The sequence below is a fragment of the Lissotriton helveticus genome, chromosome 3_1 (assembly GCF_964261635.1).
Source record: "Lissotriton helveticus chromosome 3_1, aLisHel1.1, whole genome shotgun sequence".
Classification (NCBI taxonomy): Eukaryota; Metazoa; Chordata; class Amphibia; order Caudata; family Salamandridae; genus Lissotriton; species Lissotriton helveticus.
Window position 1 is genome coordinate 1945831945 of NC_136061.1, and position 20565 is coordinate 1945852509.

The 20565-nt window shown below is 45.1% G+C and overlaps 1 protein-coding gene across 2 annotated transcripts in view; it reads right to left on the reverse strand.

Annotated features, from left to right (window-relative positions):
- MEGF11 (multiple EGF like domains 11) overlaps positions 1–20565 on the reverse strand; it is a 1491879-nt gene that overhangs the window by 739285 nt on the left and 732029 nt on the right. For both annotated transcript variants that reach the window (XM_078683026.1, XM_078683027.1), the window contains exon 7: positions 7974–8186. In XM_078683026.1, the coding sequence (XP_078539152.1) occupies positions 7974–8186 (213 nt within the window). The remainder of the gene's footprint in view (positions 1–7973; positions 8187–20565) is intronic.

The following is a 20565-nucleotide window of genomic DNA, read 5'->3' on the forward strand; positions in this document are numbered from 1 at the left end:
TTAGGGGGGTGTGAGTCTGAGGTTTCCCAACAAGCAGCGTGGTGTACCCAACTGAAAATGACCGAAGGACGGTTGTGCCAGCAGAGCCTTGGGTTATAGGCGCTGGGAAAAGAAATTCTTAGACAGCTTTAATATTTACTTGAGGACATAATACACAACAAAAGTTAACACAGCAACTACCAGAATTAGTCATAACGTATGCATGATCGTGCCTGCAGTTGAATGTAAAGTGTACTCTTGATGTAGGGCAATATGTGAGCTTAGCTTGATCTTGATATGTCTCTGAGATGGGAAACGCTGGCCTGATGGATGGTTTGGAGCAGTTTTGTGAGCAGGATGGTGCCAGGAATTGCACTGAAAGTTTACTTTTGGTGCAGTGCAGCTGACCTGCCTGTGAAGAGCGACAGACTGCAGGGTTAGCCTATGGTAGAGAGGCATAAGGAGAGAAAAGGCAATTGCCATGGTGTCAAATACATAGACCCCACAACAGTCATTTGGTTACGTCAAGACATTGGTTAAACAAATAACCTGAAGTGGGTTAACCTACTTTTGATTGTTGTTCAAGAAAAGGAAAGCCAACATGAGGCACCAACCTGCCAGGTAAGGGTGCCCAAGACCCTTGCTCTCTGTAAGCAGAGCTGCCCGGTAACTCCTTATGCCTCCCATGTATAGAGCAGATCTGGTAATGGTCCAGGGAGGCGATGCGATACAACAAATTGCATGTACGGAGTGTAGAGGTTTGGGCTTAACAGTGCCAGAGAGGAGCTGGGAGAGTGTGTCGGACAAATGATTGGCAACTGCCTCTCATGCTGACAGCCTTCCAAACCTCAGAGTTGTCCTGGGAGCTCACTAACCTGATGGGCATTCAACGTCCGGCTCCCACCTCAGACTGCATATGTGTTGCTTATCAGCTTCCATGCCCAATGCGCCAGAAGGGCAGCCAAGAAAGTGGCTTCAAATGATGGGAATGCCAGAATCCAGCAGGCGGTCTCTGAGTAACAGCTCATATGGTCTCATGCTCGTTGAGTGTTCAGAGACTGTACTTGTTTCCAAGCACACATATGCAGCAACAACACTGATACATTTCTGGAAGATTTAAATTTTTAGAGATATCCTGCCATTTTCTAAAAAGGTGCAAATGAACCTTATTAAAAGATATCACCAGCTACCTGAATAATGAAATACGCATTGCATGGTTCATGCTACAGTCAGTTAGTGAACAACTCACTGAGCTATTTTACGAAGTTTGTCACTTGAAACCCACAGAATAAACAACGTCTCTGCAATAAAGGCATTAACACACTGAGCTACTCTACATTGAATACGCATTTGTGGCCTATTGTTAATGCTCTGAGCAGGGACATTACCTTGTTACATTGCTATGTTATAAGCATTCGAACCTGTGGCCAAAATGCTCACAAAACAGACTCCATAAAGTGTATTCACCTAGGGTAACCGGGCATCCTGGACTTTTAGCCATTTGCCCCAGCAGATTTCAATACATTGAGCAAGTTGCGTTTTTCAGAGGGAGTCTACTGTAGATAAGTTACATTTCCTATCAATTCCTTTTTTCTGTATTTTCTATGTTAGTGAGGGCTGTCAGTTAAGCCAACCCGTGCCTGTCGCCCAAGGCAAAAGTGTAACTTATCCAGCACCAGTAGCTCCCATTATGTTCAGTGCTTCTCAAAACCACTAAAGCATGCAGAAAGACTGCCAATTTTCCTGGTCTTTGCATTTTGGGACTTGTACTTTTGTTTATTCCATTATAAAACCAAGATTACAAGTCACAGAAAGCAAAGAAAAATCATATTGAGTAGCAGCTAGGCACTGAAGGGCCTGGAAAATTTGGCACAGCTTTGATGAAGCACTATTGTAAAAAGTAATTGCTTGGGTGACCATTTCTGGCTAAACAGGTACCTTTATCAAAGACGAATCATAGCCAGGTATACTGTGGTGAGAGTATCACTTACTTGACACCACTACAAAGGCCTGTGGCCCCCTCTCCCATAATACAGGGATAGCTGTGAGACAGGCTGCGAGAAAGCCTGTTGAAAACCTGGCTGTGCAGTGCTCTAACAATTTAAGCTAAAAGCGTGTAGTGCCTAAATCTGTTTTTTAAATCACCATGGAGGCAGCAGAGGTGTGCCCAGAGTCAGTTAGTCATACATCTTTCTTTGGATTTCAAAATAAATCCATAAAAGCAGGGCAGGTGTGCCCAGAGTCCTAACTAAGCACAATTATGAATACTGTTCATTGCCACCAAGGCAACCAACAAAGGCGGATAGATTAAATCACCCGGTCCCTGCTTAAAAAACACACACACATATATACACAAACACAGGCCTAGCAGTGATGTAACATGATGATCTACCCAACTGTCATGGATTTTACAAGAAGCTGTGACCCTACTCTAAAAAACTATTAAGAAGGTTGCTGCACCCCATAACCCCCCTGGAAGCTATGCCCCTGACTACATCTCTTCACCGACCAGTATCCCTGCTATTCCATCACTGGGACCTACATACAGGTCTGCCCAAACAGCTCTAGCTTGACCTCCAGCACCGCAAGTCTATCAACGTACCTCTATCCTGACCTGCTGCGTCGCGGTCCTTCCACTGCGGGGACACACAGACCTGTCAGTCAATGTACCTCTATCCTGACCTGCTGCGCCCCGGCCCTTCCACTGCATGGACACACAGACCGGTCTGTCAATGTACCTCTATCAATGGGATAGAACTTGGCCTGGTTCAGTTCCTTTCTGGAGGGGCAATTCCAGAGAATAAGGCAGTACCCGCACGTCTCTTCTCCCCGCCCTGTGATTTGTGGAGTTCCACAGGGCCCGGCCCTTAGGCCGACCCTTTTTAACATTTATCTTGCCCCCCTGGCCCCACTCATAGAGCAACATGGAGTAAGTGTCATCTCATACGCGATGACATACAGCTGATGTTTTCCTTCAAAGACCATTCAGAGGCTGCATTCACTAAGTTCAAGCAATGTCTAACAGATATTTCAACTTGGATAACCAAGAAATGTCTGTGGCTGAATGCCGATAAAACGGAAGTACTGTTTTTTAATCAACCTTCCCCTCCCCGACTTGAACTATGGTGGCCTCTACAGCTCATTCCTCCCCCACTTCCTGTTTCCTCGGCTAGGAATCTGGGTTTTAAATTTGATAATACCCTTTCATGCAAGCCCAGATAGGCCATGTATCCTCTTTATGTTTCTGAAAACTGAAGGCATTACGGAGATTCCTCCACTTCCTACCAATGAACTGTAGGAAAACAATTGTTCATGCACTTATCACATCACAATTGGACTACGCCAACAGTCTATATCTGGGCCTACCAGCCTACCTGTTCAGGAAACTGCAAACAATACAGAATGTAGCTGCTAGGCTAATCAGAAATGTCCCGCTGAGGCATCACATTTCCCCACATCTACGAAGCCTACACTGGCTACCTGTAAGAAAACGGATGGAATTCAAAGCACTCACCCTTGCTTACAGGGCAATAAACGGAGCTGACCCACACAATCTATGGAAAAGAATCCACAAATCCCATCAAACAAGGAATTTAAGATCCAATCATATTGAACTCCTCTTCACCCCTCGTTTTGCCAAAGCTAGAATGGGTGGGCTGTCATTCCCCATCAAAACCACGATCCTCTGGAACTCCTTACTCGTACATATCAGAAAGGCCAACTCGGAGTCCAGCTTCTGCAAGTCCTTGAAGACATGGCTCTTTAATCTCCCATAGCACTTTGCTGACCCTAACATACTCACCCTACCTCTCTTTTTGTCTCCGCTGTCAGCGCCGGGACACACCCGTTGGGAGTAGCCACGCGCTCTTCAAGCTACATAATAATAATAATATCCTGGTCTGCTGCGCCCTTCCACTGCAGGGACACACGGGCCTGTCTGACAATGTACCTCTATCCTGACCTCAGTGCTGCTTCAACAGCACCTCTTCCTATAACAATGCTGATACCTCACCTGTGTCTAAAGTGAGGACCACCCACACAGGGTATACAACCTTTACAACAAAACTTTTACAACGAACTACCATTACAACGCAACTTTTACAACGCAAACTATTACACCGCATAGCGCTGGGGGGGGCGCTCTAGGATAGGGAATAGGTTTAATTTACTATCCAACACCTTCCCTACTATCCACGGGGACTGGAGTTGGAATAGTAAATTAAACTATTCACTATCCAGCGCCCAAAAGCATTATGCGTTGTAATGGTATGCGTTGTAAAACTTGCGATGTAAAGGTAGGCGTTGTAAATGTATGCGTTGTAACGTCATACATCCCCCACACAGAAGTCCTAGCACACACAGCCCTGCCTCTCAGCACCCTCTATGTAGATACTGTGGGATATATACACAGCTCTGCAGATGCATATCATTTGTACCATGGAACACCCTTTCCTATGGCCATATTTACACCCGCACACAATTCTGCTACTACACCTCAAACCTTCCCTCCTGCAGCCTCTCAGCAAGGAAATTAACCGTATGCGTGTACAGCGCACTGCCTCTCCCATAGGAGCATCCTGGCACAAGGTGGGGAAGAATGTAACTATATGAATTCAGTAGATTCTGGGAGGATGCGCATCAGAGAAGAAGTGAAAAATACAGCGCACCAGAGATGCTAAAAGGCCATGTCTTGAGCTGCTGTTTGCAGATACCTTCTGATTCGATAAATCTCAACTCCCTAAAAAGCTGGTTCCAAGCCTTTGTACCCAGAAATATGAAGGATTTTCCTCCTCGTGTTTCGAGTCTATATACTGGGTTTTGGGTTGGCTTGTGAGGACCTGAGAATCCATGTCCTCAAGTAGTGAGTAAGTCTGGAAGTTACATATTTTGGCCCCAGTGCTGTAAAGGCTCAACAGATAAACAAAAGGATTTTAAAAAGAACTCGTTTGTGCACTGGCAGCCAATGTAGTACTTTCAGGGCAGCTGAGGAAGGGGACCCTTGAGGTAGTTTTCGTACCAATCTGCCTGCTGCGGGCTGCCGCAACTGCATTTTCTCCAGAATTTGTTTTGATGAACCTGCACACAAACTATTACAGTAGTCCAGTCTCGCTGTTATCAGTGCAAGGGCTAATGTTTTTTTGGCCAATATTGGCCTACAAAACCCACATGTAAATTGTTGCTAAACATTGGTGGATGGCTGTAGGTGTTACACTTGCCATGGAGTCAGGAGGAAAGTATTCAATCCATAGTTACTATTTACAAGCCAATAAAGCCATCCAGCACAAGGATTCTACTGCCTTTATCTAGATATATTTGTGCGTTTTAATGTGCTATTCATGATTAAGTGTTAATCATAATTAAGTGCTAAACAAAGGATGGTCATGTCAGAAAAAACTAAGCACCTCCTCTTGATTTGGAAGGGCAATATTTTAGAAATTTTAAAATACCCCTCACACACTGAAACCTGATTCAGTGTCATGCTTCATCATTTGGGTCTTCCCGCCCCTCTACGTGACGGGGCGTGCTACGACCTACGTGGACGCAGGAGCACTTTGAATCGTGATTAATGATTATGTGTAGTGCGTGGGATCGTGAAAAATATATGTGCAGTAGTTCAAAATTCTATGGCCAGTGGAAAAAATATATGTTATTGCCTTCCCTAGCTGAGAATAGTAATAATGCGGAGGTGTAGATGGTGTACTATAATGAGCCACTTTCTACAGTAGAAAGTGGCTCATTACAAACATTTGTTGTCATCAACCAGATAATGGAGAAATGAAATCTCTCTGGCTTTGAAAGGTCGTTGTTCAAGGTCTGAAGAAGTCTGCTTCAATACCCAGTGAAATGCTGGTGCCCACATCTGGAACCTTCGATGGGGCTAAGCAGGGACTCTCTACTGGCTCTGAAGGAGCCTTGCATTTGCTCTTCACTTTTAACGTGTAATATGATGGAGCAGTCAAGGCCCTGCTAGGAGACTGATGTGGGGTGAAGAACAGACAATAGCACAGCACAGGATATAATTTACAACAATGATCAATGCTCAGTCAGCGAATTTAGCACAAGGCTTTTAAAGAAGCAAGGAAATGTGTACAGAAACAATAGAGACTGTAATAACTATTGGATACAAATAATCATAGCGTCTTTCATGTTAAGAGAATGAGATGTTCACGATACACGATATATGGCAATCACATGGGCCACTAAGGACAGTGCAGGTCCGTAGGCCAGGGTATATGGATTTCGGAAGACACTGAGGATCAAATCCGTTTGTCACTCATGAGCGTGTAATGCCAGCGAGATGCCTCCATCTCAGGATGGTTTTGCAGGAGGTCTCTTTGATCTTGGAGACTCAATGAGTATTTGATACTAGGTTGTTTGCAAGAATTCAGTTCCATGAAACATAATGCATCCTTGGTGAATGCTATGGAGTCAATAAGGGGTAAAGCTCAGCATCCAAGGCTCCTGTAGCCACGCCCAGTATCGTCGACTCTCACCCACAAAGCACACAGTTTCGCAGAGACGGCAAGGGAGGAGAGGAGATTTTGGCCTCTTCTTCTGACAATGTATGAATTTACACACTAATCGTCGAGCTGGTTCATACGGGCGGGCAAATGCATGTTTCTGAAGTCCTCATAGGTTTCTAATAGAGCCATAGTAGAGAATAGGATTTGGGTTCAGATAGCCTATCTTCAGATGTATTTAGGAAAATGGAAAAAGTTACACAGACATTGAGGGTCCGGGGAAGTGCTGAGACCATCTTAGATCCCCTTTGGGAAGTCAAAACTCTACCAGATACATGAAACCCCTCTTTAGTTGTCTTGACACCCCTATCACGCCACCATTCATAGCAGACATTCATTAAAAGAAGCACTGGTTAACATAGTGGATTTTATACAAAGAAACAGCAGATTGCCTCACACTGTAGAAAAGGTCTGTGCACCCTTATTAATGCCACTGCCACCAATCATAGGTTAAGACTGGCACTGGGCACAGCAAGCAACCCACCATGAAAGGAACTGTGTTTTTGGCTCCCCTCTGTTTTGTAATTACTACAAGGCCTATTGTTCTATCAGTGGAGAGCAATCATCAAACATGGCGGACCATCCTCCAGCAGGCCGTGCTACCGGCTGCTGGCAGGGAAAACAAACTGCTGGTTCCAGATGATGACAACCATCAAACGAATCAACAAACATGCAAGAACACATGCATGGGAATAGAGGCACAGGGTAAGGCATGTCCATTTAACCCCTCCCCTGCTGATGACGGAACCGCTCCGTCATCAGCCGCGGTCGCGCTGTGCCGATGACGGAGCGGTTCCGTCACGGCCCGCCCGGCACGCCTGCGCGGCGCGGATTCCGCGCCTGCGCTGAGCGTTCTATTGAGCGGGCGGGGCCGTGACAGAACCGCTCCGTCATAAGCACAGTGCAACCGACGCTGGTGATGGAGCGGTTCCGTCACCAGCATGCGCCCGCCGATCTTCCGCCCCGCCCCCTTAGCACTGCGGCGGAATAGCCGCCGCAGTGAAGGGGTTAAGTGTTATTTCAGGCTGCTGCTCACCAATATCCACAAACTAGACCACACTGGTGAACGCCAACCCTTTCTGCTATCCTGAGTGAGGACATGGCTTTGATATTACTTTACGCTGGGGACTCACTTGCCCACTCATGAAAGCCCAGCCGTAAGGTGTCCAGTTTGTGTGCACATTTTTTTGCATGAACTCCGGTCAGGCACTCTTATATGCTTAGAAGAATTATGCCATGTGCTGCATTTTGGAATAAAAATATCCTGTGAACACGGTTTCTTGCTCTGTGACATTCACAACCTGAGCAAGGATTAAAGTGGTTGCCCCATGAAGCGGTGCTCAGCCAGCACCCACCATCGGATCATGGTGGCAGGATAATAGTTATATGGCTTAAATGATGCCATTGCCCTTCTATCCATTATGCTCTTGGTACCCTTGAAATAAGTGCCTCTATGCATTATCTGCCACATACCTGAGTGTGTTACTGGGGTCGCAGGGGCACACCTTGTCACATTTCTGGCCGTAGTAGCCGGGGGCACAGATCCGCTCCTGGCACAGGATGCCCTTGAACCCAGGGTCGCACAGGCAGGCCCCATTGATGTGATAGCACTTTGCCCCGTTCTGACAGTCACACTTCTCCAGACACTGGAAGCCGTAGGTCCCAATGGGGCACTCCTCCTGGCACCTGCAAGAGAGTACAAGAGATGAGGGGCCAGGTAACATTCTGCAACTGGGCATCAGAGCAAATGGTGCAGAATTACACCGAGTACATTTTCCTGGGAGTTGCAAAGGCACAATTAGTAATCTGTGGGAAACACAATGCACCCCGATGTCTATACCACTATTCCTTTTTCTAGTTTATTTCTAAAATACATAGTAATATTTATGGTGTACAAGGTGCAAATGTGTAAATCTTGCCCCAAATTAAACAAAGTTACAGTAGGGGTAACATTTACCAATTGGTTATACACTGACAACATCCAGAGCTGAATATCTTTCGGTTGTAATTTTTTTTAATATAGGGTACACCAGATATCATAGCACTAAATGTAACAAATATTTTTAGACTAAAGCTTTTAATACACTAATAAAAAAGACATGAATAATCTTAAACCTATCTTCTATACTTTATAGTCAGATTCAAGAAAATTGGGCCACATATTTAAAGTTGGAAAAAAGTCTCTTAAAGCCGTGGGACTGCTCTTCAGGACTTGCAGGTAATGATTCACCATCGAGACCTGCGGGTGAAGGGAGCGACAGGCGGTGAATGCAGCTCCTGCACTTGCAGGCCTACCTCTCATGAATCTATGAAGAGGGACTGCAAGCTAGGCTCTGACAGGCACTGCTTCTCATGAGACACGTGGATGAAGAGATTCACTCAAATCTTGATTTGATCAAGTTACTACTAATCATAATCCATAATCGAAATCTCTAAACATTTACTTATGTTCTATAAATAACTCAATCGGGTATTATACTGAAAAGTGGCTTCATCTCAAAGCATCTAGTAACCTCAGTATACGATCAGCCATCAACCAAAAGATCTACACATCATGCATTATGTACAATGATACAGACTTAATCTCACTATATGATTAGTGAAAACAGTCAATCTGGATATATTTGCAAATGGAAATCACTTTTTGCTGAATGAATAATACATGCTTCTAAATTGTGAAATCCCTTGAAGCATTTTATGGCTACCATAAAGGATGGCGCATTAGGTAATTCCCAGGTTTTTGGGATCAGCTGATAGCAAATACTGATATTTGATTAAGAAACGTTATGTTGTTTACCATACAAGGGCAACATAGCAGAGCCTGTTCAGCTGTGAAAGTGGTCTTAACGTTTTTTAATTTTTTTTCACAATACTATTCTACCAATAGATAAGATTATTCTAACTTGAAGGATGTTGAAAATGAATGAGCCTAGTTCCAAGCTTTGTGCGTGCATGCGCAGTTCTCGCAAGACGTACAACGTAGGGGTTTGCGTGGACGAGGACTGCGAGGCCAAGGAGAGAGAGACCACAGCGAGGAGGAGGGCAGCCTGGAGGCGCCACAGCAGGTAAGTGCTTTTTTCACTGCTTTTAAAATTTAAATTAGGTAGGGTGGAGAGGAGGGGAGTTCCACAGAGTTTTTTTCCAACTCTTTGGAACTCCACATAGTGGCACTACGCCAGCTCCGCCCAGGCTTACAAATTATAAGCCTGTATCAATCTTGCCTACCATGGTCAAGGTGTTGGAGGAACAAGATAACCATGCAACCAAAGAGAGTCACTGGAGTGTAAGGGCATCAAGACTAGGACACACCGTCCCCCATAAACAGAGTGGTAGGACGTCAAGAGCTTTTCACCCCTTACCCTCTCTTCTTCTGATGGGAACAGTGACTCTATTTGGTTGCATAGTCTTCCTCAGGAGCACGGGTCACTGGACCTTTATGTAGCTCCCTGTGTCCCCCCTCTTTGCGATTTTGTGAAACAAGATAACCTGCAGCTCTCATCATACATTGAACTAAATGATTTATTGACCCTTTACAATCTGGCTTAGGGACTGGTCACATTTTCATTGCTACTAACTACGAACTTCCCCTTGTACGGAGCTTCAATTTATCGCCCATCGGGCAATGCGGCTAATTGGAGAGCTAGTATTTCCACAGCTCTTCCATCGCCTATCCATTAAATATTCTAATTTTACTATTTTGGGTGACCTTAACATCCATGAAGTGGATTGCAGTACGGCTTCTTCTGTAATAGGACCTTGCCGTTCTTAATGTTCAGCTCATCACAAACTTCCCAACTCATGTTGCTGGCCATATGTTGGATTCCACATTCACCAACCTTAACAGTTTACAGACTGTCTAGTCTATCCCTTTGTCATGGTCTGATTGTTTCTCAGCCCTGTTCTTTCTTTCAGTTCAATTAAGGGCCCAAACGAGGGAGAATCAGACAACATCCTCTGGCAGAAGCTGGTCAAATCTTAATGTTCTTGCCCTTAACTCTCTGCTTGAAGCTAATTGCCCCACGCTGAGTTACTCAGTAGAATCAGACATTCATATTTTAGACTCCTGGATCAGAACCTCATTTGATGTGTTAGATCCCACTACTAATAGAAAGGGGGGTGTGGTGGGTGCAGGCCACCCCGGGTGTCATCACTGACGGGGGGTGACAAAATGGCAAAAATATGTGTTTTAAACACATATTTCTCCCATTTTGTCAAGCAGGGTGTGACAAGAAATTTTCCGCACCGGGTACCACCTGACCTTGCTACGCTACTGAATAGTCATGCATGAATTCATTGACTCTTAGTATGTTGTTGATTGATAGTCTTACTAGCCAAGGATCATACATTGTCTTGTTTTCCTGGTCATACCAAACCTAAGCATTATTTTCCTCCAGGGGTTATTTGACTTTACACAAAACACCTCAATAATATTACTCATCCACAAGTAAAATGCTATTTGCGTATTCCAAAGCTTAGACTAAACCTGTCTAACAACTGAGTCTTAATTAATAAAGGATCATGAAATGGCAGTGAAGTTGCAACTTGATCCACAAGTTTAATCACCTGACAGGCGTCAATAAGAAATAATCAACTTAATGCTTATTTTGGTGTCCCTGAAAGGAATGACAAAGTGTATCTCCTTGTGCAATGCTGACCTCCTAGGATCAATCCCATCTACTTCAGTTAATGCTTCTAAAAAACCTGCTCAATTCAGATTCGTAACAAACCTAGAGCCGGATTCACACAAGATTATAGATCTGCATGGCTGTAGATGCATGTATGTTTAGCTGACCCCAACAATTGGTTCGAGCTACTATCATCTTTTACTTTTACTAGGTTTACTCAGGCACAACATTAACCAAGGATGGTGTAAAGTTCCTGTGAGCAAACCCCATACCAGGGAGGGGCTACCCTGGCAAGTTTTGGGAAAGTGCAAAACTCAACAGCAGGTAGGTATTCGCCAAAAGTTTTTCTCACTCTGCAAACAGTTGGAGGTGTGTTTTTATCAAGGGCAGGAGTTAAATCATTTCCAGAATGAGAAAAGAAAGGGAACACTCCGGGGGTTTCTATGCGAAGATAAATGTTTTCCAAGAGGATAAAAAGAAGGAAAATGCAATTGCTCAAATGTGAAGACGTTTTCCCTGCATAGCGCGGCAAAAGCGAATTCACAAATGTTTTCCAGAAGCACGTCTAGAAACCTGCAAATGGCGCCGTTTTGAAGGCCTGCTCTGGAACCCTTTGCCGATGAAGGTGTACAGATGTGTTATGATGCAGACCCAAGGGGTTCAGGCATTGAACTCACGTGCACGACGTTGGAGGTGTGAATTGGGAACAGGATGTTAAAAGCCTCTTCCTTCCTTTGAATAAAGCATTCATGGCCTGTTGAAGAAACAATGAAGTATTACCTTTGCTTAGAGCTCTCCCTGAGTTCGGGGCCTGGCACCCGCCTGATCACACAGATTCATGCTAACAGGCAGCCACTTTGAAAGAGGCTTGCATTAAACCTTCTTTAAACACCTGCATGCCACGAATTGGTTTATTGTCCCGACACAGACCAGCGAGGTACATGTAATTGATTGAACTGTTTGAGAAGCGGCTCACGTTTCAAGCGCTGCCTGACTTTCATTGCTCCGGCTAAAATTGAGCCCAGCTGGATATTCATTCCTGTATCCATAAATAAAGTTGCAAAACACCTCTCGCAGTAATTACTGTAAGTGTCCCAGAGAAATTACTGTGGAGCCTCAACAGCCAGTTCTGCTACTTGTGAATCAGGCAAGAGCGTGGCGCGTGCGGCCCAATGAAAGAGACAGCCAGGGCCGGGTACAGATTAGTTAGGGTGGTCCGCTAGAGCACGGAAGTTGAGATTTTTTGCTTGAAGGGTCATTGTAGGGAAAGGGACCCTGCATTTTGGGTGAGGGACGAGTCTGTTCCTTTCCTGAGGGCTTCCTAGGCAGTGGACTTATGTATACTGTGAAGGTATTTCTTTCTCTCTCTCTCTCTCTCTCTTTCTTTCATTCTTTCTTCAGGAACATACATTCAAAGAGTCTGCAAAGGAAATTTTGACCAGAGCTCTTCTGCCTTTGCCATCTCTGAGAGGCTATTTACACCTGATTCAGATTGAGAGGAAATAGAGAGGAGCCTACTGACTGAAGCTGCAGCTGCTGCTTTAAGAGTTCCCCAAACATTTAGGAAACGTTTGGATCAACTTTCGTTTCACCTGACCGCTCCCAAGTGAGGCACAGTTTCTCCAGGCTCAGGGCTCCACTTCAGGAGCTTGTGTATTTGGGTTCAGCTCTGGTCTCCATTAGCCCTCCCAGACAGTGACTCCTATGGCTCCCATTGGACCCAGGTGACCTGACCGCTATGGTGTTCCCTCAGAAACAGAGCGTTTATGCCCTCCAGCGCAGGAGTCCATTTGAAGGGGCGAGAGGTTAAGGGCATTGCTTGTTAGGCCTTAGAAAGAGCCTAGAGCCAGAAGATCTTTCTCTCCTCCACCAGACCTTTATTTAAGCAATCAAGCAATCATTCATCACCGCAGGGAACAGCGGTAGGCGACTGGGACTCTTGGAGGCAAACCTCATATAAATTCACAGGGTGAGGAAATGTATCACTGGCTCTGGGTACTTATCATCCTAGGTACAGCCCACATATTGTCTTTAAGAGATTATCACTCTTGACTACTGCCCACCTACGGGGCTCCAGAGAATTATCACTCAAGAATCTGCCCACCAATAGATTAACTAGGTGGATAGCCATCCACAATTATAACTTACCTCTAGTTCTTCAGGGAGAAAACGGTCACCCCGGTACATCATTCCGCTATCCAAACACCAGCAATACCAAGTTAAAACACCCTTACCTCCATAGAATCTTGGCAGGCCCTCTGCATCTGCTAACCACTGTCTTACCTCAACCTAAAGGACTCGACCTGAAACCAGGCCACTAATCAAGCTAGAACCGCAACCACATTCAGTACAATCTGTTGGTGTATCGAAGGACAACCCACCGGAAGAGATCCACCTGAATAGTGCACGCCAAAACTGATGCTTGCAGGAGGAAGTTAAAGATTAGGGGAAGTGTGAGTACATGGGGGCCCATTAGGATGGCGGGCAGATTGCCCCCGCCGACCTGGCGGTAGTCACCACCGACCCAGCAGGCGGCAATCCGCCCGCCATCCACACTTCAAAGACCCCCATCATATTAGGATGGGGGGTCTGCGGCGGACGGAAATACCGTCCGCCGCTTTTCTGCCAGGCGACTCGTCGACCGTGCAGAAAACATGGTTAATATGGTGGCGGTGTCTGCAGGACACCACCATCCATATTAGGATTACAGCGGAGATCAGCCTTTCCATGGTGGCGCTGCCGCCATGGAATGGTATTCGATCTTGGCCTTTGGGGCTCATAGCGGGCCCTCAGGAAGTTGAGGGGGTGGGGGGTACATATGGTACCCCCCTGCATTGGCATGGACAAAGTGGCAGGCACCGCGCCTACATCTACCTAACCCCGTTACTGGACCTGATCATTCACCCTAATATGTTGCACTGAAGCAGATGATATGCATAAGAAGACCTCTACAAGTCAAGACTGCCTCAGTGCCTTAGGTGCATGAATGCTGATTACCCGCCTAAAGCTTGGAGATCATGACTTGTGGAACGAAGGCACAAACACCAACATACAGCCATATGGCCCCAGGGACGTGATGCCCCACCAGCTACACCAAAGGAAATGAGGAATGTTGGAGTAACCATGCAGTCAAATCTACCCCTGATACTACATGCTTATGAGGTCACATTGAGCACCATATACAGAGCAAAAGCATTGCAACCCCTCTTCCCATAACTTGGATACCAATGAAGTCTACGAGCTATATGCAATCTCTTGATCTCCAAGCTTGACTATGCCAATAGCCTTTATCCTGGCTCCCTAGGTTTCTTCATGTAGAAAATGTCCCAAATCCAAAATGCTGCAGCAAGCGTCCTCTTCCACTTGACAGAACACATGATGCCAGTGCTGCGAACATTCCACCGGCTATGTGCAGCTAGATGAACAGCGTTTAAAGCACTATGCATCATCCACAGAGCCTCCAGAGGAAAAGGAACACTATATCTACAAATTACATTTAAATAACAACACAATGTGACACTGCTAGCCAGGCTAGCACAATGGATCATCATACCACTTTGTAACAAGAAAGTCATTTGCGGCTTCGCTTTCTCGTTGCAAGACATCAATCAACGGCACTCATTTCCAGCCTGGATTTAAAGCATCCAGGAGCAATTAACGTTCAGAAGAAAAGTGAAAGCATTGATGTTTCCAAGATAACTACATTAACCACTGACCCTTGGATAGAACCCAAAATGATTACTCTCCTACCAGAACCAGCTTGGTCCACAGCTATGGAACAATCCCAACCAACCAGCACACCATGCCAAGAAGACCGGGAACCAACACAAACTGGAAAGCTCCATTCAACATAACCACACAATGAACTCAACTTATGGATGGAATATTATAGGTACACCATACCACTCATAAGATATGCCTCTCTAAACTGCCACTCTTCACCTGAAGCCTCATCACCTGCCTAGATCACATATAGGACTCTAATCACATCCTGCCACACTGTATTAGACATAGTAAACCATGTCTACTACTACCCGTCTTTCCAGTCTCAGTTTGATATTATCCATGACAACATATAATAGGCATATAATTTATGGAGGACCTGTGGAACCTGGCTGACCACTGAATGACACATGTACTGGATATGCCAACCCACAATACTAACCAACCACTCAATACTAACTAGACAGTCTTGACAAGACCAAATAAATCTGCCACAAATTACTGGGCAATCGAGGACTCTAACATAGTCCATCCTGCTAGCCCCAAATAATCACATACTCTGAGCACAAACTTCGCATAACCACAAAAATTATGAGGATAATGCAGTGCATTATGAGGGAGGACTGTAATGCAGTCTATTCGTTCATACACCCGTTACTGCTCCATGATCCATAAGAACATAGAGCGGTGCTTAATTTGAACCTGTGGTTTCCAGTGCTTAGCACAAGCACTTATTCATCAACATCAGCGTGTGTTTTTAATGAGCACCAGTTAGGATACATTGACACATTAATTTATGGGGAGATTAAGTGATGTGCTCAGAATCGCACGATGTTGAGCCGACGCTGAGACTCAAACCTGGTTCCCCAAATTCTAAGTTGGCAACTCTAGCCATTACACCACACCCTCTCTTAAGGTTCATGGTTAGTAGTTGGTTCTGTTTTAGGGGGCGCTAACAGGAAAAAAGGACTGGTGCAGGCTGCCTCCTGACGAGAGCCCAGGCACTTGTTTTTTTTTTTTTTACAAATTAACCACTGACACAGAGTAGACAAACTGCACAGCCAGCATAAGAAATCGGATTGAGAACTTAATAGAAACTACCAAGACAATAAAATGACCTTGAAAGTATAACAAAAATCACTAAAAAAGTGTGTCTTCCTCTCTAAACTTCCTTATCCGTCACACCACTAAGCAATGAATCCTATAATGTGATAACTACATCTTGGTGGTCATCACACACAACATGGAAACACATCCCTCATAGGCTCAAAAGAATGACTACACATTTCCAACCACACACTCACATGATGGGGCATGTTACACATGTGACTAAGCGCTTCTGCACACTACACATGGGTGGTAAGAGCAATGCAGTACTTCCTACAGAAGAAAACTATGGACATTAAAAAGGGAAAAACAACACAAAAAAACAGCATAGCCACCACTGCATTCACTCTCTACATTCTCGTTCAGTTCATGGTTCTGTGTGAAGTGAGTAATAAGTATTTTCTAGTTTTTATTTAACTTGGGAAGGCTTCGATACAATGCAGGTGTCTCGCGGGACTGGGTAGCAGCTCTTCACTGCAAAGTGATGCAAACATGCAGATAAAAGTAAAATAAAACTCAACAAAATAATTAAATACATAAAAACGTGGTTGTGGTGTAACAGTCAGAGCTGCCCGCTTTGGAGCTGGGGAACCAGGTCCGTGTCTCGACGTCGGCTCAACATCCTGTGATTCTTGGTAAATCACTTAATTTACCTGTCCCTTGGGGGACACTTCCAGCAGCCTTACCTTGCCGTGAGGGAAACGGCCGTCTTTGGTGACACCGGAGCCGTGAGGGGAACGGCCAGCAACGCGGACATCCTGCCGTGAGGGGAACGGCTATAGCGACTACATCCCCCAGCAGCCCCAGGCATCCCGGCGCTCCCGTGACGCTCCTGCTGCGCCCATAGGCGCTATAACAGCGCGGGGCATCGAGCGGGGCGCGGGGACACTTCCAGCAGCCTTACCTTGCCGTGAGGGAAACGGCCGTCTTTGGTGACACCGGAGCCGTGAGGGGAACGGCCAGCAACGCGGACATCCTGCCGTGAGGGGAACGGCTATAGCGACTACATCCCCCAGCAGCCCCTGGCATCCCGGCGCTCCCGTGACGCTCCTGCTGCGCCCGCAGGCGCTATAACAACGCAGAGCATCTCCCGCGTCGCGGGACGCGCGCGGGTGTGCGCCGGGCTAAGCCCGGGCAAAGGGCGGGCCCTCTGAGGCCCTCAGAGGTCAGCAGTGGTCGGGCGGGCCACCCTTCTAACATCTAGACGCCCTTCGGAAGGTGAGATCTACTGTCCATTATGGGGGAACGTAACAACACCTCCACCAGTTCCATTAATATTGACACTCAGACTACTGAAGCCCCTGCATCACTACAACTCTCCTTTGAGAGTCTTTTGGAAAATGCGTTTAACGAGATTGCTGAGACCGAAAGGAGATTTTCTCTGGCTTCTCAATCAACCATTGTTATAAGTCCAAATCACACTATACCCTTACTGCCAGAGGTAATTATTGTAAAATCTAGCTCTGCGGTGAGCTCATCTGTTGTATCGCAGGAAGAAAATACCCTTGATACAGCTATTGATGCTGTTAGCAAACCTGCATCTTCAACTGTAAATAATAAGACTACAGGAGCAAAACGTAAAAGGGGCCCAGCAAAAACTGTCATAAACAAGAGGAAGCAGCCCCCTAGGTGTGTAAATCAGCCTACCCCACAGAGTATGTGGTCTAGGTCTAGGGGGAAGAAGCGCCAAACAGAAGCCCCAATAGTTTGTTTGGACTCAGGGGATTATTGTGATACCGTGATAATAAACGATGGTACAAACTCAACCTGCACACAGACGGATTTTCCTATTGAAAATATTCACCAATTTAAATCACAGGGAAACCTTATAGAGACTGTTGCAGATACAATTTTTAAACAACTTGAAGGTCAAATGATGAAACAATTTAATATTATTTTTAAAAGGTTTGACAGACTGGAGACTCTTGTGAAAACTGACGAAGCCAAGAGGAAAGGGATGGTTTGTTTAGACCAAATCAGAGGTGACCGTCTGTTAAAAGATTTAGAGTCTGTTACCAGTACTCTATCTAATGGAGAGTCTAATAAAAATTGCCATTTAGCTAAAACTCAAGGGGTCGCAGGGACACCAACTGTTAACATCCCCTCCTTGACACCAGTGGAAGCTAACACAAAACAAAATGACTCTCCACAAATTTTGCAAATTTTGCCTCCAATTCCTCCACCACCTTCCGGTCTGATTAAAATCACAAACACTACCAAAAAGAGCATCCCCCCCACTGGTACATTCAAGCAAAAAGCACCTACCAGACCTGGCCAGTACAGGGCTCAACCTGAGGATAATAGACCAATAAAACACCAAGGTCCAGCTTTACATCTTCCTCCCTTATGTCTTGGTCTTGGCCGGTATACCACCACTTAGGGAGGGTCAAAACGAATCTTGGGTACAGTTACACAACAAATGCATTGACTGGTTAACCAAGCACAAGGGGGTTGGCTACGACATAACAAATGAAATTCTCTCTGCTCGCCGGGTGACATGGGTCGGTCCCCTGTTCAAAAACATAAATGGGGACTGCATCACAATCAACTTTAGAAACCCGGGTGTAGTAAAATATTTACTAAACAGGAAGAATACTCAGAGTGGTCCATCTACCGTGGTGACTCCCTTACCTCTGAATTACTTCTACAGACCCCCCAACAGATTGTTACAACCACCACCAACATTTCCGTTACATAATAGATTCTCAGCATTATCAGACCAGGGCACTTTAGACTGACTGCCTGTAACTTTGGAAGATTCTGATGCAGTTTTGCCCATTATTGATGATTCTTTAAAGCCTGAAGATTCTGGGATGGTCATGTCATTTCCCCATGCTTCCTTGCCATTAAACCCTCAATGTGAACAAGAGACTATTCCAACAACTATCGTCACTCACGATGTTTGCCCACGTGTTTATGAGACTTTGTCTATTGTAAGTTGGAACATTGCAGGGTTAAGGGCAAAATTAGAAAACAAAGCTTGGAAGGACTGGGTAAATTGTTACGATGTTTTAATGTTCCAGGAAACTTGGAGTACAACCAATCTGTTATTAGAAGGGTATAGCTGTCACAATAGTATTGTGCCATCTCCACCCTTAGGTCGTCCGAGTGGGGGTTTATCAATTTGGATAAAAATAACAGCAGAGTTAAAAATAGAAGCAATTCAAACCAATAATCCCAGTTTTATGGCACTGGTATATGTAAGAGAGGTAAAATTATGTCTGATAAACTTTTATAATAATGATTTTTTATCTCATCCGAACCGTAATTTTTTAGATTTGTTTAATTTTTTCGATGATATAGTAGAGGGACAGAAATACGGGAAGTTTGATGGGATCTGCTTAGGAGGGGATTTTAATGCTCACATTCATCTAAAGAATCCCCCATGCAGGAGAGGCGTAGAATTATCCGATCTCCTTGCAACCAGAGAACTCATAAATTCTATGGAATTTGCTGGTAACGATACAAGTACTAAACCGGTCCCCACTTACATCGGTCATGGGAGTGAAACAACTATTGATTATATATTTGTTTCACCTTCCCTTGCCGATGTTTTATCAAAGGCAGAGGTAGTGTGCAATGTATATAGTGACCACTACCCAATTGTGATTCATCTGAAATTGCCTAGGGGGGAAAAATCACGTAGGGAAATTGGCGCTGCAAATTTGGTGGCGTCTATGGATGGATTAAGGGTGGTTTGGAGGGGAGTGGATAACAGAGGTGTTTTGGGCTCCGTAATTAGGAAACATCCTGTACTGATCTCGGATTGTCTTGATATTGATAACCGCGGGGGCAACTTGATTAAATCATTTGGGGAACTCTGCCTCGCAATAAAAAGCAAAATTTCCAAGCCAACATCAAGGAAAGCTGAGGGAGCCCCAAAATGGTTTGATGCCTCTTGCTCAAAGGCAAACTGCGATCTTAGGGTTGTTCTCATGGCCGAACCTAGGGATGTTTCCCAGGTAAGGCTTTTGAGAGCAAGATACAAATCCACGCTGCGTATTAGATCAAATGAATTAGTTAAAGGTCATTGGGAATCTCTTGTACTTTCAGCAACCCTAAAAGACACCCCGGGTTTCTGGAAGGAGGTAAAGAAGTTAAGATCACTGGGTTCGAATATAACATCGATTAATTGCAATATTCTGGGACCTGCGTGGGTGGAGCATTTTTCAATGATTTATACTGTATCTGATCACCCTGTAGTAAACCTCCCTTCCCCAACTCCCCTAAACATCACATTATCTGAGGTAGAGGATGCTATTGCTGAATCCGCATGCAATAAAGCACCCGGCCCAGATGGTCTTTCCATCGACCAATTAAAATGTGAAATTAATTTCTGGGCTCCATTATTATGTAATGTTTTCAACAATTTAACAAATGAATCCATCCCTGAAACTTGGTCAAATAGCACCATCGTCCCCATCTTTAAAAAAGGGAACAGGCTTGATCCTGGGTGTTACCGCCCAATATCATTGATTGATAACACCTTGAAAGTATTGGGCAGGGTAATTTTCAAAAGAATAAGAACCTGGGCAGAGGAAAGTTCCATTCTACACCGAAGCCAGCTAGGGTTTCGTAGTAAGGTGGGCACGGTAGAACAGTGCTTAAAT